This window comes from Rhea americana, unplaced genomic scaffold, assembly GCF_003343005.1.
Source record: "Rhea americana isolate MKP2758 unplaced genomic scaffold, rheAme1 scaffold_39, whole genome shotgun sequence".
NCBI classification, from domain to species: Eukaryota; Metazoa; Chordata; class Aves; order Rheiformes; family Rheidae; genus Rhea; species Rhea americana.
The window spans coordinates 5247246-5265355 of record NW_028186523.1 but is presented as its reverse complement, the minus strand read 5'-3'; the positions used below and the strand labels follow the sequence as shown (position 1 = coordinate 5265355).

General features: G+C 35.7%; 1 protein-coding gene across 3 annotated transcripts in view; it reads right to left on the bottom strand.

The window, feature by feature from the left end:
* Nucleotides 1-17755, bottom strand: part of RB1CC1 (RB1 inducible coiled-coil 1) — a 68370-nt gene extending 50615 nt beyond the window's left edge. For 2 of the 3 annotated variants that reach the window (XM_085313598.1, XM_085313599.1), the window contains exons 1-5: nt 17637-17755; nt 17016-17133; nt 14855-14981; nt 10751-10877; nt 10319-10489 (exon numbers count right to left, since the gene is read on the bottom strand). In XM_085313598.1, the coding sequence (XP_085169724.1) occupies nt 10319-10489; nt 10751-10877; nt 14855-14925 (369 nt within the window). In that variant the 5' untranslated portion in view covers nt 14926-14981; nt 17016-17133; nt 17637-17755. Of the gene's footprint in view, nt 1-10318; nt 10495-10750; nt 10878-14854; nt 14982-17015; nt 17134-17636 lie in introns of those variants that run through there. The other variant, XM_085313600.1, reaches the window with a different exon arrangement.
* Nucleotides 17756-18110: the final 355 nt, after the last annotated feature.

The following is an 18110-nucleotide window of genomic DNA, read 5'->3' as shown; positions in this document are numbered from 1 at the left end:
AATAAACCAGGTGTAACAAGATGAGTTGCAGTGAAAAGTGCCCACAGAACTCCAAGAACATACCCTGAAACTTGCTATTTCCAGACAACTGTGGAAACTTTTCCATTAAAATTCTGACTCATTTATAACAATTAAATGACTTTGTCATCCAATGGTTTATTCCTGCCTGACTGGTCAGAGTTAAATCAGAGATTAGGAAAATCAAGTACCATATCCTATTAAAAGTACACTAACAGCAATGCCCTATTACTCAACTCTGAAGTTTTAACTACTAATAAAAGTAGCAGAAAAGCTATTTTTAAGTTTACCAATTTAAGAAAATAGAGATGGGTCCCCAGAAAAGTGCTTATTTCAAGTAAAAAAAATGGGGGAAAAAAACATATGATAAACTCTCCAGCTCAATACTTCACAATAACATACTATATTGTAAATATTATCCAGAGGATACCTGTACATTAGTTGTTAGTATCTACTTACCCTCCAAGAAAGCATTACCATTTTTTGTAAGTTGCACATACTGTTAATTACGGTTGAACGCATACCTTTCCTTTATCAATGTAAATGCAAGGAAGCCATGAGTGGATAAACAAGATGTTTAAATTATTCAAATACAGTGAGAAAGCAGTGTTAAAATTCCAACAGCATAGTATAAAATGCTGACCACACAGTTAGCAGCATACAGGCATATACACAAAAACACAGGGCCCAACAGTGACAGCTTATCTTCACAAAGCAAACAACAAAACTACAGATCATTTTGTCAAAACATTTCAGAATTTACTGATAAGACCTAGACTCTACAAAGACTTATTTCTCATTCCCCACCAAAAAAGAAAACCCACAAAATCCCCCAAAACCAYGGCTTTCAAGTCTCATCTCCAGCATGACAAAATTCCACTCCTTTCTGATACCGGTATCTAAGTTACCAGCAGATGAACAATTAATATGCAAACATACCAATACATTCAATTTCAAGGAAATCAAAAGCTATTACAACTTTCTACCATTTAGTAGTACAAATGCTATTTGCCCTGTTCTTTTGAACTTTCCCATACGAAAAGAGTTTCCAATATAAAAACAGTTATTCTGCAAGAGCTCATCTCCTATGACCAAATCAAATGTATTTTTCCCTAAAAAGCAGCACARGAACCAATAAGCCAGCTGGGACAACATCCAGGCAGAGCTGAAATATGTAAGTCACTGTACAGTATACAACCTTCTGCACAGTTTAAACACAAATGCAAAATAATAGAATAGTGACAAGTTGAAAGTTTTATACAAAAATGAATTTAAGCAAATATTAAAAGTTACACAAAGGCAAGCTCCATAGCATAWGAAAAAACTGTTGTTTCCTCAAATAGCATACTGAGAATCAGAGAGCAGGCTACTTTAAGACATACTAAAAGATTTACCAAAAAGAGTATCAAGCAGAGAGGGCAATCAAGTGCCCCCGTTGTGTTCCAATGAATGCCTCATGAACGCAAACAAGTAGTTTAGTTTCAACCCACAAATATTATTCCATTTCAAAACACAACCTCACTCCAAATTTCTGGCAAGAATCCCAGAAGTGAAATCATATGCAAAACTGCATATTAGTCTGAAGACTAAATCAGTGCAAGTTAATCTACAAAATCTGAACTAGCCCTGAATCCTTTTAAGCAGTTCCTTCTAATGAGTATCAGGGTTCAGTGAGAAAAAGAGATTGAACTTCTCCCACTGTCAAAAAAAAAAAAATTTCTTTAAAAGTCCTGGGTACAGGCTTTTATTGGTTACATTTTACTTTGGACAAACTGACACAGCAGGACAAGCTCTTCTGTCCAATAAGTAAATGCATACAGTAGGGTTGTTATGACCAAACATTTTGCCATGAGCTATACTCTTAACTAGTGTCCAATGTTTGGACAGTCTTAAATAGCATCCAATGTTCAGTTTTCTACTTAAACCCGAGTTCACCATAAGATTCAGGAGTTACAAAGTYAGCTTTATTCTATAAAGTACTTTCTTGTATGGCATCCTGGAGGCTATCTTGAGAACATAAATGTTCTCAATTTAAGGTTTTTGTTTACAAGGGCATTTTCTCAGTGAAACACTTTCAAACACAAATCAAAGTCACAGGTCCTCAAATTTTAGTAGAGGAAAAAATACTCGCACAAGGTAACTGAAGACCGCATCCCTTAACAAAGCAGCACTGAAATATTTCCTTAGGTTCATAAAAGAATGTTTACATACAGAATAGGTAATGAAGTTTTTAAGAAAGAATTGCTGTAAATTTCAGATAACAGGCTAAAAGAAGTTTTGCTTGTTTGCTCAGCACACTTATTTATTACATTCTTCAGCTCTTGTGATGTGGTTACCAGCAAAAACTGGAYTTCTCGAAGTAGATTCAGAGTATTTTGTCCGGACCAACCTTTACTATATGGCTTTCCGCTCACRTATTCTCAGACGCATTTTAGAATGAATTTTGGTTCAGAGGAGTAAAAGCCAAGCTGATAGATATGAAACGTAAGAAAATATCATAGAATCATAGAMTCAGTAAGGTTGGAAGGGACCTCTGGAGATCATCTAGTCCAACCGCCCTGCTCAGCAGGGTCACCTAGAGCATGGTAGACAGGGTTGCATCCAGGCGAGCCTTGAAGATCTCCAGAGAAGGAGACTCCACAACCTCTCTGGGTAACGGATGCCAGTGCTCCATCACTCTCACAGGGAAGAAATTCCCCCTCACGGTCAGGCAGAACTTCCCGTGGTTCAATTTCTGCCCATTGCCTCTTGTCCTGTCACACGGGACAACTGAAAAGAGTTTGTCCCTGTCCCCTAGGACTAGTTTCAGTCCTTGGAAAGTTTAAGGAGTAAAAGCACAGCGTCTCCTGGCTTAGCAACTTACTATTTCTTCAATTTTTAGAAACTCTGAACCAGAGGAGCATTCTAACAGGTGACAAAAATCTATAATGCAACAGAGAAGCCCACAAGAAATGCTTTGGGGGATATAAAGATATCTCATCTAAATAACAGGTTCATTTAGCATCTCTTCAGTGTCAGACAGGCTACACTGTCCTCCTAGTGTGTACACTGGAAACAAATATTAAAACAAAATCCCATTAYGTAAGCAGCCATAAATATGATACTAACAGACAATAGAAGTTTTTTTTCTGAACTATTTAGATCTCAAACTGAACTAACATTGAGTTCAAATTCCTCAAGCTGAAAACAGTTAAGTTTGAAGTAATGTGTTCTCAAAGCACCAAGTACTCTGTTCTCAAGGTAACCTTTAAGCTAATAAGCTGCAGGCCAAATTGTATAAATAGTGACATGATAGTTTCAGGATAAATACGTAACATAATACAACACAATTCCGTATTATAATCCTGCCAAAGTTGTTTCTACTTGTATAATCTAATCATCAAGAAATTCTCTCTCCACTCCCACCAAGAGAGAAGAGGTACTATTCTGTCTGCATGGATAACCTCAACGCAATTAAAATCTGCAAGAACCTTGTACTCTTTTTGACACCAGCTTCCTAGGAAATATTATAAGTGCTCAAYTAGAAGAGTTCAAACCACATGGAGTGACTATTTTTGCATCTACTAGAATCAATTCAGTTAGACATATTAAGCAGATACAAGTGCAGGGAGCAAGAACAGTATGCTAAATCATTATCTTTTTTAAAAAAAAATTGCAGAAAGAAACCACTGTTTCAGTCAATCCTGCAATCCTGTGTTCAAAATAAGAGGGCTGGAAGTAAGATTTGAATAAAGTGTGAAAGCATTTTGCTTCCTTTGAAATATGTTATTGGTCAAAAACTATTTTGTATATAGTGTAAACATAGTTAAGAAACTAAGATCTACACAAATATCTTCTCTATCATTCCATCACTACTGAAATGCATCTTCACRTGTGTGGGCTTGTTCTTCCTGCCTTTTCTATAGACAGTATTTTGGGGGAGACATCCTTGAGCTAGTTTAGAAAATGAAGACCATTCTATTTCACATAATCAGGATGTCTGCATCTAGAAAAAAAAATAGACAGCTCTCTATTAAATGAACTAAGTCTAAAAATTGAATTATTTTAGGAATATAAATGAAGCATATGTTTTAACACTTCTGAGTAAAGTTGCCAACACTAGCATAGAAAATTGAAGTCTGCTAACAACAGGCTTGCTTTCATCATCGATTTTTCACAGATTCTCAGCAATACCCACATATACCCAGTGGTTTACAGACTGGGGGCGGTTTCACAATACCCCTGGAACCTGGGCCTTAAGAAACACCCTTGACAATACAAGATTAAATGAATCTGATTAATCTTAACCTGTCTGTATGCTGAACAGTAAATGAARGTATCTTAACTTCTTAACTGTCAAGAAACTCACAGGCTCACCAGAAGGATTTTATCTGTAGCCAGATGCTTTAACAAAATGTTTACTTGAATTATTTTCTTCTATTATTATAAGTTGATTCTTCTGATCACTCAAGTTTAAACCAGTAGGTTTATCAATACAAACAAAAAAAAACCACTAAGTATATGTTACCTAAAACAAGTAAAATATTGGTAAAATGTTTCCCAACAATTTTAAGACTCCGCCCATATATTGTACTGCCCTAATTCTGCTCATCTGAAGGAAAAAAAACATGAGAAGTACAGTTTGTCTAAAGTGCTCTTTGAACTTACCTCTAAAGAATAAAAGTTCTCAGGAAATGTAGGGTTCTTTCCATTCTCTACAATCCTGTGGTAAAAGGAAACAAGTCAAAGCCCTCTATTGCCATGTATCTGACATTGTGTATAAAGGACTCCTTACAGGTTTCAGTCACCCTAGGAACAACCTCAGGCCACCAAAAAGGATTCTTGAAAATGAAATTTGTACATACCCACACAGTACAATAGAGTAAATGATTCCACAAAAAGTGGCGTCAAGGCTAATATTCCCAATCCATGTAACTCAACATAAAGCATCATTGTTACTATATAAAAAMTGAAATCTAGAGAGGTTTTTAAAGACCAGTAATTGGAACACTTAACTTCACCAGGATGGATGCTTAAGAGATTTCATGGTGATTGCCCTTTTCCACATTTGACAATTATTCCATTCTTTCCCTTTAGATTTTAGAATTTGGGCAATAGCATTCTTCAGATYCACACAGTTCAGGACTTATTACATACTTGCAAATTGTTTATTCCATCAGCATAATACAGACTCTGATTATTCACAACTTAATGACTTTTTCACTTCAGTTGTGAACCTTCACTGAAGTTTCATTAACTTTAGCCCTGTCTTCATTAGCTCGCTACCAAAAGCGGGGTAAGTAACAGAATTCACCSCTGGAAATGAATACTGAGGTGCTAACACAAAACACTAACAGAATATAAGTCACCGATCCCACTGAGCCACATTGGGCTACCAATAAGTTACAGAAAAGTCTGGATTTCTGTGGACGAGTTTACAAGTGTGACTATTTGACTAATACTTTAAGCAAAGAGAAGGAAAGCTAGCAGTTTAGCCAACCACACACAATGCTAAAAAATTATGTTAAGAAACTCTTTTCCACAGGGTCTAAGAGGAGCCTTCCAGTCAAAGTGAAATAGTATGTATTAAAACTGCAGATAAAAAGCTTCTTTTAGGTAGTAGGATATGCTTCTTGGTTAATATCATAAAGCATTTAGTACTAAAAATCAAGAGTGATCTACACACTATGACTACAGTCATTAGTGACCAAACGAAACAATTACACAATTATTCATCTTCAGAAAAGTAAACTGACTGGAAATGAAAGTTTGATGATGACACCAACCAAACAGGACAAGAAATGGAAATGTATCCACTAATAGAGTGTAGGTTTCCAACATCCTTCTTCTGAGACAAGTAACAAAAGAAAYTTCAGTTAAGCGAATAAAAAAATAAAATTCTAAATTAACAGAAATTAATTCCATTTTAGCAGTAGTGCTAAAGACCAAAAGATTAGACAAGACTAACACAAYGCAGTTTACTGCACAATACACTGTGTAGAGAACAGCTTGTCTTCGCAGAAGCTGGTGCACATATGAATTTGTGCAAACACTGTGTACCTCATTGTCCATATACTGCAGCTGTAGGCCAAAACTACTGAACTGGAAGAGGGAAACTAGGCTACTTATAAAAAGGCAAGCTGCAACACTTTAGACATAGGCATCTCACAGCTAAATTTTTAGTCAAAGGGAAACCAGAATACTGGGATATAAAATGTAAACAGGCTTAAAAGGCTGCTTTAACCAGTATTTAAAAGCCAGCCAGCAGATGCAACAAACACTGAACAAAGGGTTCTTACAGAAAAGCCTATAAAACAGAAGCACTGCTACATTTGACAAAAGCTAGGACAAGAATTTCAGTTTAATTGGTAAAGGAAAGTTAGAATTCATAGTTTAAAGACTTCAAAGAAACCACATCTAGGAATTTATATAACAAATGATGGACAAAATCTGAATATAGCTTGAATTTATGAAAGTAGAAAGATATCTTGATAATGATGGAACAGTAGCAACCAAATAGGTGGTAATAAATTTGATGCAGGAATGATTTTTGGTTAGTAGCTATTAAATCTAAAAAGGTTTTTTATATAAAAGTTAGTCATTTTTTTCTAATTGAAAACGATTTCACTTTTTTTTTTTTTAAACATATTCCTATACCCACACAAAGTTACAAGAATACAAATATTCCAGTATGATCATACTTCAGGCTTCTAGTTCAGGAAAAAAATACGTTTACAAAAAATAAGATGAAGCAAGTTGATTCAAGCCATAAAATCTGTTGAGCTATTTAGGTGACAATGACTCATTCATGAAGGCAAGAGCAACATCTGAAGAGAAGGTGCAAATCAAGAAAAACAACATTCCATTTATGTTATGGAAAACGTTACAGTTGTGCACTTTTTCTATTAACTCACCTTGCACTAAAAATTCTGAAAGAGAAAACAAATGACTTAGCAGTTTCAATTAAGGACTTTAACACATTAAATTAAACACTTACTATGTTGTTAAAGTCAATATGCAGAATAATACTGTTTATCCAAACCCCAAAATGTAGGCTATTAGTAAGATGGAAAAAGACAGGGGAACCACTGTGAACTGAAAGATGACTTTTGTTCAACCTGTACAGTAATTAAGGATATCRTAAAATGACAAACAAAATGTAGGTAGCAAAAGCAGATTCTAAACAAATACGGATCAGCTATGGCTGCCCCGTCTAACAAGAGTGAGATACAAATAAGCTTTTAGACCCTGGAAATAAATAGAAAAGAAATAAAGGCCAAGAAAAGTACTTGTTAGAGTCTAACACCACTTTTCATTGTGGATAAAAATTGCATGCATTAGTATATGAACTTTTGCAAAAGCATGGATCAAAAGTAGTAAATTAGAAATACCTGTTCACCTTTCTACATAGTACAGAAAGCTCAACATCAGGCAAAAGAAAAGGTGTGTGCAGAGTACAGCTTTCATATACTTCTACAGCATAYTTGCCAAGTCAGACACGTACAGTAGAAGTCACAGATACTGAAAGACTGATTAAATCCAAGAGTTTCCAGGCTACTTTAGAACAAGGTAAAAGATTTCCAATATTGAAGTCAATACACTCCCAAATATCTATAATCTTCCATGCAGAAAGAAACCAAGTTTTCCTAACGTATTCACAGAGCATGAGTTACAAGAGCGAACCAGGAAGTGGACGTATCACGAGGTAGCAACATTTCCAAAGCAACTTATACMGTAACTTCGCAATAGAAGTTCAGCATGAGCACTTTAGATTGTAACTTCCATTCTCCTGATGCAAAGAATTTTCACCATATACTCGCAGTCATGCCATCCTCTAAATAATTATAACCAGCAAAAATACTCATATCAAGTAGTGTAATCTTATTTTTCTAATTTTTATTAGAAGTTAGCAACRTTTTACTCATTTAAGAGGGACAAACTCAGGACTTTTGTAATGCAGCTTCTTCACGTATACTTCCTATGAAGCCTCCTGTGTAGTATGTTCAGTGTGGTTTTGAATCCATCATTTTCATCACTACAAAGGTTCAGAGCTTCTTCACCTCTCTCCAGACCTTAATCAATMTCGAGAAGGATTAATATCCAATGTTCCCTTTTCCTCCCAGCTCAAAAGTTTACAGTGAACCCTAAGCAAGATTAGCGTTCTAACCGCATACTCAGTCTTCCCTCATTTTTTTTCTAAATTACCACTTAATATGCTCCAAGACAACATTGTGAAAAACTGCTTTAATGCTACACCAACACTCCTTTATACAGTTTTCACTCCCTGATACATCAAAAATCACAATAGCCTACTTACTAATCTTTCATTATAAATGTTTTCAGTATCATCTCCTTAATCTCCTAAAAAAGYACACAATATTTCCATAGCATAATACAGAGCCTATGATTTTCAAAGATTTAAAATCTCTGATAAAGTGAACTGTGTGTAAGAAGGTATATCAGATTTAAAAATATTGCTCTCTAGTTAGCCCTTAAGTGTTTCACAAAAATTACTATCACTTTAGCCCTTTTACAAGCTGAGAACTGAAAGGGGGCAAGAAGTAGGACACAAGGGACAATCTTTTTCAAGATCAGCCTGAAGGCTAAAAATAAAACCTCCATTCTTCTTAAAGCTATGTTTATAAAGACTTTTAAATACTAATCATCTTGCCCAATCTATAAATTGTCCCAACATAAAGTTGGGACTTTTGTTGATGCCACTGAGTATAAAAGTCATTCTTTAAAATCAGCTAGTGAGTTATGATCAATGTCTCTAGGTTAGTCTTGTAACTCCGCCTGGTCACAGAAAATTTAGTTAGTTTCCTAACTTTAGTTTAGGAGTATTTTGGAAATACAGGTTTCCCTAATAGAAGGGGACTTGTCACCAAAACAAGCCAGTCGAGATCTAAGTAATTAAATAGAAAGAATGCAATAAACTAAGGCTTGCTCTACATATTAATATATCCTTCAGAATCAAGGGGAAAAAGTCTTGTTGACTTCTATAATGTCTTCTTAACATCTCACAAATAAAAGGTTTTAAAGTACTTGCAGTCTTGGTGGTTGAAACCAGAATTCTCACATTTCCCTTATGAGGGGTACAAACGAAAATCTCCCACTCCTAGCCGAATACACATCAATATCCACTCTTCTCAATATGACAGTCATACATTTCACAGATCATTAATAACTCAAGGCCCTGTTTACTAAGTCAGCAATAACTGTCAGCAGGTGTGGGAGGGGAGAGGATMAACTAGCCTCAAAATAACCTTTGCCTAAAATCAGATGCTGTCAGATCATTCAGGTTACTTCTTAATCRATGACAGTTAGGGAGGCCAAGGAGAAAAGTACTACGTAAATAAAGATACACTGACTCAGAACTTTTCACTGAATTCAGCTGTACATTATTAAAGGACAGTCTTTTCAAACAAAATATTCTTTTGGACTGCAATAAAATTGTCAGTGAAACTGGCACTAAAACTTTACTGTCGAAACAACAGATTAAAAATCATATGCTCATCTTGTGCCATGTGCTACACATACCTCTTCCCCACACTCAGCCCAAGAAAGTTCAAATGTTTAGAGACAGTAACAACACTTAATGCACTTATGTAACATCTGAAAAGGAAAATGAAGCAATATTTCCCAATATGAAGGAAATCAGTTCAGCTACTGAACACATTATGCCACGCTCTTGAACATGCAGTCGTTCATATTACACACTTGATATATTATTGCCCTTGTTGCTGGACTTAGTTTCCCCTATCAAAGTAATGCAAAGATAACCAAATTGAAATTCTGAAAAGTTTGTTTTCTACACATACAGAAACCAGCACTCAATGAGAAAAAAAAAAAAGATGAAACATTGGGAAGTGAGAACTTCACGTGTGTAAAACAAAATGGAAGGAGGGATAGGTGCTTTTAAAAACTATCCTGCCAATTTTCTACTTTGTTTAATAATGTCTGTAAAGTAACAACATTTTCTGTTTTCCAGCTGAGGCACACTAAAGACTCTGAAAATAAGACAAAGTATTAAAGCAAGAACCCAAAAGAAGCAGATTGTTTTTATTTTGCAAGTGCCATAAGTACATGCTTCCAACAAATCTGTGTTACAATTTCCCTTGAAAAAAAATGTTGAATATACTGAAGAGGCAAGCACTTTTCAATACCTACCTTGAAATGACAGTTCCAAGAATATAACCTYTAATACATCATTTTTCCAGTCTTTTGAACAGACTACTTCAAAAGTTATATCAAGCAACCCCTCTGACATACAAAAAGGCTATTTTTCTTTGGTGTGCAAGTACAGTAAGAATTTACTTACCACAGCAAGCTGTGTCCGTGATGCTACTGTATGAAAAACTGCAGGCATCATTAGAGATTCTTCTACTTTTAATTCCATCTCATTCTCTGCAGAAAATGTGGTTTTGGGGATAGCTGGTGGGCGTTCACACAAGATCATTTCTTTGTTGAATAAAAAAATTGGATTGGTGTCCTATGCTCAAATATAAAAAAAAGCCAAACATTGAGTAAATGCAATATACTTTTCAATCACCAATTATTCCATCAGGAGCATAATGTGTCTTAAGAACATGTTGAAATTTACTTGTGCAAACTAAATGCTTAAAAATTAGTTTCATAAAGCAGAAAAAGCTCAGCAAACAATATACTGCAGAAGAATACTAAAGAAAAAAAATCTATTGATAAGTTTCTTCTTCTAAAATGTGATTTGTAGAAGAATGCAGTATGCACTTACTGTTCCAGCACTGTAACTACAGACTCTTCTGTCTGGTGCCATACACTCTCCTCCATTGACAACCAGTACCTGGTGCTGAATAGCAATCTTATACTTTGTTTGAATTGCATGTTTCAGGTCAGCCACACTGGAGAAAAAGAATAGGGTGGGAAAACATGAAGARGAAGAAGAAAATAGTATGGATGTCTTAGTTTTTCTCATTTCACATATTCCTGTTACACAGACAGGTATCTTGCTTCTAATGAAGCAGGCTTTCATTTCCATCATCTATTGCATTTTTATTCCACACGACAATCTTTAAAGCGCTATAATCTTTTGCATTCTATATACCCAGCCCATAAGCACAAGCAGTTCCTCTGCCAAACTGGTATAATATCAGCAGTCTTCTTCCAAGAAGACTGGATAGAGGGCTGAAATTTTGGATTAAATTACAAACATTCAGGGTAGTTGTAAAAATCCATATTATGCTCTTTGAATATTTAGTTTATAAACACCCAATTGACTTACTGAAACTGCAGAAGAGCAAGAGTATATAACRCTTCCTTATGCATAATGCAAACAATTTCACCTAATCCAGTCCAACTGATTTACTGTAAGTACAATATAATGTGCAGTGACAGAAAATTAGACAATCCRTATGCATGCAACAAATGCATACAAACATTAAGCACTAACATAGAAATGCTACTTAGAAAACAAAGATCATTTATCTGAAATAACTGATTCAATATGAAGCACGAACTCCCTACAAGCACCTCAAGAGTGCAACCCTGTACTCACTAGCTATATTAAACATCCACCTAACACCCTCATGTACTTCGAGAAGATAGCTTGGCCTGTCAAATTACTAAGAGCCTACAGCAAAGAGCTAAGAAAAAGCTGATCCTGCTAGAAAGAGCAAGTGTCTCCAGACAAGCAAAATAATATGCTACACAGTTCAACCTGGTCTTGCATTTTGGACAGTTAATGAGTTGGATGGCTTCTTTCTCAACTGTCAGACTGAGGTGTGGAAAAAAAAAAAGAAAAAAAAAGCAGCCCACACAGGCTGTAACATGCACTAACTGGCAATTCAGATGTTGTATCTCACCATGATTTAGGTATAAAATGTCTCAAATTACCAAAAAGTTTATGAGGATAATGGCACATCTACTAACAGTAGTTCTGAAATGACTGAGATAAAAGGCTTTATTTCACGTTCAATAATACGCCGAGTGTCAGCGGGCTTTGCAGAAAAGCCAGTCTTGAAAAAGAAAAGCAGCATTATGTTGCCCAGGTATTTGCATGCACATCAACATCAACTACTTGCAACTCACTGACCACTGATAGAAGATTAAGCCAGCAGATAAGACTGGTTCCTGCTAGCTCTGGGCTGACCATAGCCCTATGAAGTGCATCGTAATAGCCCATACTATACATGGTTTACTCTAAATCAGAGACCTTGGTGAAAATGCAGGAAAAGAACATAATATGATACCCCAAGACCTCTCTAAACATATGATTGCCAGATACTTTCAATGTGCAGTGAAAAAAAATGAAAATAGCAAAGCTGTTGGACTTTACTGTGAATCTAGCACTGCTCATGCTTCAGGCAGTTCGAAGTGTGAAAGTTCATATTTTACAGGTCAAACGCTGTGAAACAGTTTGGAGCTTACAATAAATGAATGACAGAATCAAGTTTTAGATATCCTGTAAATAAGACAATCTACATGTCAGTTCTTTAGCTTCCGATCTAAAACATTGCAGAGCATGCTTATTTTCTTCAGAATAAGTAAACACTGTGAGTAGAAACAGCAATTTGCAGAATTCCTTCTCTGAAAATAACTTATTTTAAAAAAAGGCRGAGGGAAGGTATATCTAAATTTTTTGAGACATCACTGCTTCATCTGTTTTCAGGGAAGTATGATAGAAGCATAAACAGCAGAACTGGATAGCGCAGCTGATGCTGTTTTGTACTCAGCAGAATCAGAAAGACAAGTTAAAGAACATTCTGAGCATTTTAGAGTCTGGTGGCATTCAGATCTGCAACTCCATCAAAGGAAGTTTGCCTTGTTGATGATGGAAAATTTGCTATTCCACAGTATTACATTTTCTGACAAAGCATTTCACTTATCCCAAGAATAAACATAGCTATAATGGAAGCATTAGTGCACATGCTATGAAGAGCACAGAAAAAGTGGAGGGAAAAAAAAAACAATGAAATTCAATTTTTCAAAGAATAAGAAAAATGATATTTCTTTCAGAGAGCAACCACAAGCCCTGAGAGAAGAATCCTCACTCATAATCCTTCTGAGGAGGTTGCTCCCTGGAAGTTCAAAAACACAGACTATATTTTAAACGTGTTCTGGACAAAGTCATTATATTCAGGATGTGGGAAAGAGAGTTGAACCAGAGCAGTCTGATCTGAAATTCTTGCTCTACTGGAAATGTCCAAGTTCAGAAGTAGTTGTGGAAGCACAGAGAAAAATAGTAAGTCACAGAACCTTACAGTTGGCATTGTGAGGTCTTCTACAATGTGAGACATATTTAGCAGCTTTACCAGCTGTGCACAAGGAGGTCCTGGCAAGATGAACAGCTTAAAGAGAAAATTGATGATCCATGGATGACCACAATTTTGATATCCAAGTATCTGGTATTTTTGCCTAGTGATAGCACAAGGAACATTTCACTTATCTCAACTTCCCTTGAAGTTTTGTAAGGGAAAAGAGAGTGGGCTTGCATTATTGTGCTCTTCTATTTTCTTAATATTCTAGGAYCCTTGATCTAGCCAGCGAAACCTTTAAGAGGGGATCTTTTTCATGAAGTCCAACTTCCTGCCTAGAGAACCAAGTAATTCTAGTACCTCCAGTACCTACATTAAAATCAGGGAGCATGCAACACATAGAAAATAGACTGTAAAATATATATATATTAAAAATACATATATATTTTTAATATATATATATTTTTACATATATATATATATATATATAAAATATATAAAAAACACCACCAATTCTACTTAATGGTAGATGTTTTTTCTTCCCTGAAAATACCTAAGTGTGTCTCAGCATACCTCAAAGAGAAAGGTTCTAGCTTACTGAGGAACCAATTTAGTACTTCAATGTTGAAAAGAAGAATTGTTAGCAAGAAGTGAGGTACTTTCCATTTCAGAAGTCTTGCCAATGGAGAAGCATGTCTAGGATCAGCTAGAAAATTAAGTATAGCCTAAGTGCCTTTCCTTTATGGCATCAGATAAAGCTAATTGAAACAGTTTTGATGCCAAGACATTGTTGACAGGCTATTAAACCACAGCTTGTTTATTTTTTCTGTAAGTACTATGTACTGTTCAAATATCTTACCCCAAGGGTTTTGCTTTTGTTTGTAATCTCAACTCAGTTTTACTTGAGTTTTATTGCCAACACTTTTGTCAGTCTTCCTCAGGCAGTGGTTCACTAACATCTTCTCTATAAACATCTATGAAGTGCTCTTCTCAGACACTAGATAGGAAATATGTTTCAYGTATCTTCACAAATGTTTCAAAGAAGGCTTTTCAGTCTTGCAAGTTCTCGTAAGAAAAAGCAAACATACTATGCACRTGCTCAGAAAGAGGACATGAAAACCATGCCCTTAACAGGAATTCATGAGGATAGCATTGAAATTATGGTTTCTTTCAATTATATAAACCTCTTATAAGAGAGATAAACCTCTAAATAAGATAAACCTCTTACAGAAGAATACTAGATGAAAATGTAGTTCAATAAAGAGCACAGAAGATCAGAAATCATTTTGACAACTTTTCCAAAAAGCCTCCAAACTTAACACTAGACTCTGGTAAGAGTAATAGGCCAGTAAAACGTACTTCTGCTTTCACTGTCTCAGTAACAAGTAGCAATTACCTAACTTTTACACCCTTTTATGGAACCTTAACCAAGCACAATCACCTGCAAGGTGACAGCRCTAATTCAAGAATCTTCAAAACTCACCAACACAAAAAATGAACACAGAGGGAAAATACAAAGACATATTCAAAAACAACCAAGTATCAGCTGTCCAGCACTCAGGATACAAAAGGTTATTAAAAAAAACAAAACACAAATACACACACACAATACATAATTTCCTTACTTTTGCACAGCAAGCTCTGTGTCAAAGGTAAGGGTAGTTCCAGTGTTGACCAGAAATACATATAGCTTCATGATGATTTCTTTAGTTTTTTGAAGTTTATACCTTCCACCGCTAAAATCATTTGAACCTGCAAAGAAATTCAAAATGTTAGTTTTACAAATGGAAGTTAAAAAGCATACATTTGCTTTTGAATAAGTACTTTTAGATATATAGTGGGTCAATATACCAGTGCTCATACTCCACAGTATTTTGCCTATTAGTAAAAGCATATATGCTCCTCTGATCAGAAACAAAGGCAAGGGAAATCACTAAATATCCAGATGGGTTAGGGGAACACATGAAAATACACACTGGGGGGGTGGGGGGGGGAAGAGAGCTATGACTTCCAGAGGTCACTATCTTAGATTATTGTCTGGTTTTTCTCAATTATGAAATGCATTTTAATAGCCCCAAATCCAGTTGCTTCCAGCTGTCTTTCCCAGGCTTTACAAACAGCAGCATGACCTACTGTGTAAGTTTTGATTCTTTAACTCGTAAGAACTACAAAGTCTATTTACTTATTACTAGSCATGTCCATAGTCTTTCCACTCAGATGTGGAACATTATTTTTCAAAACTATTACCTAGTTATARGCAGGAACAACCAGTAGATCTACAGTTTCTGTTTTCAGAGAAAAATAAAAGAGGTTTTTGTTTTTCTCTGTAGCTTCTTAGTTGCTATTAGCCACTACRGGGTGATCAAGTAAGGCAGTGCAGTCATTCGAGATGTATTCAATACATCACCCTACAAGCTTCTGGATGAGCGACCCTAAGCAAGTCCTTGCTTCTCCATTTTACATAACAGAAGAAAACACTGAACTGCAATGTAAGGTATTGTAAGATTYAGTGAATTTGCATTGAAATACTCTATACATCTGAGGGTTTTCTTTGTTCATAGACTCCTGAACTTCTGCTGAGGAACTAAAACAGAACAATCTTCTCTGCACTAACAGAGCTGCTGTAAAAGTACAGTGAGCACTGCTGTCATTACTGCACTGCAATATTTTGATGTGGAAGAAGTTATGGAAAGTTGAGCTGTTAAARTTCTAGTCACTCAGCAATATTTTTGCATCACTATGAAAATGGCTTTTTGGATTAAATTACTTCACAGGAAATGTCAGAAGTCCTCTTTCCTTGAAATAAAAACAGGACACACCCAAGTCTATACCGCTAACTGTCATTATTTTAAAGTCAGCTTGACTTTTCACTTGTCTACTTGTCTATATAGACCAAAACTGACAAACTGTGAGAATAGAAAATAACAAAAACTCCACTAAAATTGTGGGGGGGGGAAAGGACAGACATGATACATTATCAGTAGAATTAATCTGGAAAGTCAAAAGAACTTTCAAGAATGTAACTTCCCTGCAAACTTTTCAAGAATTAGAGAAGATACAAAAACTAGTTAAGACATGTCTCTACAATAAGGCTTTAGAAAAATATGCCAAAAAGCCACCATCAACAAAAATTATTTAATTTCATATGAATTTAGCATTACTGTCCTCACACCTCATTTCTACTGTAGTCAATGGCAACAGTTTCAATTTATACTGGAAAAAAGCAGAATATAATCTATAAACAAAGTTACTAGACAAACTAAATTGCCAAACATCAAGAATAACTGAACAATCTATTATTTAATTCTCTGGCATAACTTTTGGAATTAATCAGTCTCACAAGCACAATTATTACAGTAACTTCTCTCCTAGGTTATTATTTATGACTGTGGCCCAGGTAAAGTTACAGATAAACTTGACAAATATAGTACTTAAAACACCACGATCACTCACTTAAAAAAAAAGAAGCAGCAAACTCCTACAATACTCTTCACCATGAACTCTCCTCCTTTCCACCATGAGCACAGTAAAAGGCTTGTACTGTACATAATTTTCATATAATCATTAATTTGTAAATTCAAGTGGTATTTATCAGGTAATCTGGCTGAAAACTTTATTTTGTTCATGTAAATAAATTGAAGCTTTAAATTGAACACCTTTTTCTTATCCTTAACACTAAAGCTAACTCTTCAAAGCATAAAAACAATGTTGAACAGCATCTGCCATGTACCAGTAATCTCGAGCTTCCCAACTTCATCCAAAAAATAATAATAATAATAAAATTACCTTCAGGCACTATGTGAAGCTATCACCTTCTTCAAATGCACCAGAAGAGCAGAAGCACACATGTGCTTTACTGGATTTTGGCAATGGAGTACCATGGCTGTTCAAAATGACTGAAGATCTGCAAAGAAAAGAAACAGAATGGAATTATGCATATCATTCAAACCTAAGGATTTTACAGTCAGTTCTGTGCCTAGCACAGAAGTCCSTGCCTCTTAATACTAGAAAGTTGTTATAAAAAGAGAAAACACTACTGCATAACTAACAATGCTATCCAGTTACAGTTCTACTCTGAACTGCTACACAACTGATTCCCCCCTGCCACACACACACACAAATTCAGTTTAAGTAACTTAGTAACATTATTCAGTATTTGCAAGGAGTCAAAGTAAAAGATTGCCTGAAAAGAAGAGAAAAATCAAAGGAGTATATTTCAGAACTGATGCAGAATGCTGAGGCAATGCTAAGTGCTAAGTACAGAAAGTCTCTAAGGACAGAATGTGATTAAACTAAGGAAATCCAGAGCAAAAGTGCATTTTCACACTTTTTTAAATGAACAGCCCTATCTTATGAATGTAGTCAAAAGATTTCTGAAAGAAGCAACAACACTTCCCTTCAGCTCACCTTAAGCCATTTGCCAACTTTCAGTACTTTCATTAGACTTTCTTTTCGTTATCAGCTGAAAAGGTTTTCATTCCCAGCTGCTTGTCACTGTCATCCTTGCCAGGGGCTCCTCCCTCAGAACTGCTGTTTAAACTACAAGGATCAAAACAAGTCAGATCAGCAGAGGACCTCTTYTTAAGGTAAGCTAGTTCATTTTAATTTTTGTCAGTCAAGCGGCAATGCTAAGGGAGAAGCCCCAGCAAAGGAAGGTAGAGACAAGCTGCTGAGATCTGTAACCTGTTCAGTTCAATGAGCACAGCCACAGCAAGGACAGCGCATGATCAAAATCCCAAACCACAACAGACATCCTTCCTATTTCATGTTAGTGTCATAGTAAGCTTTTGAGAAGATGAACTCTTTTCAGKAGTGCCATGCAACAGGACAAGAAGCAATGGGCATAAACTGAACCACAGGAAGTTCTGCCTGACCGTGAGG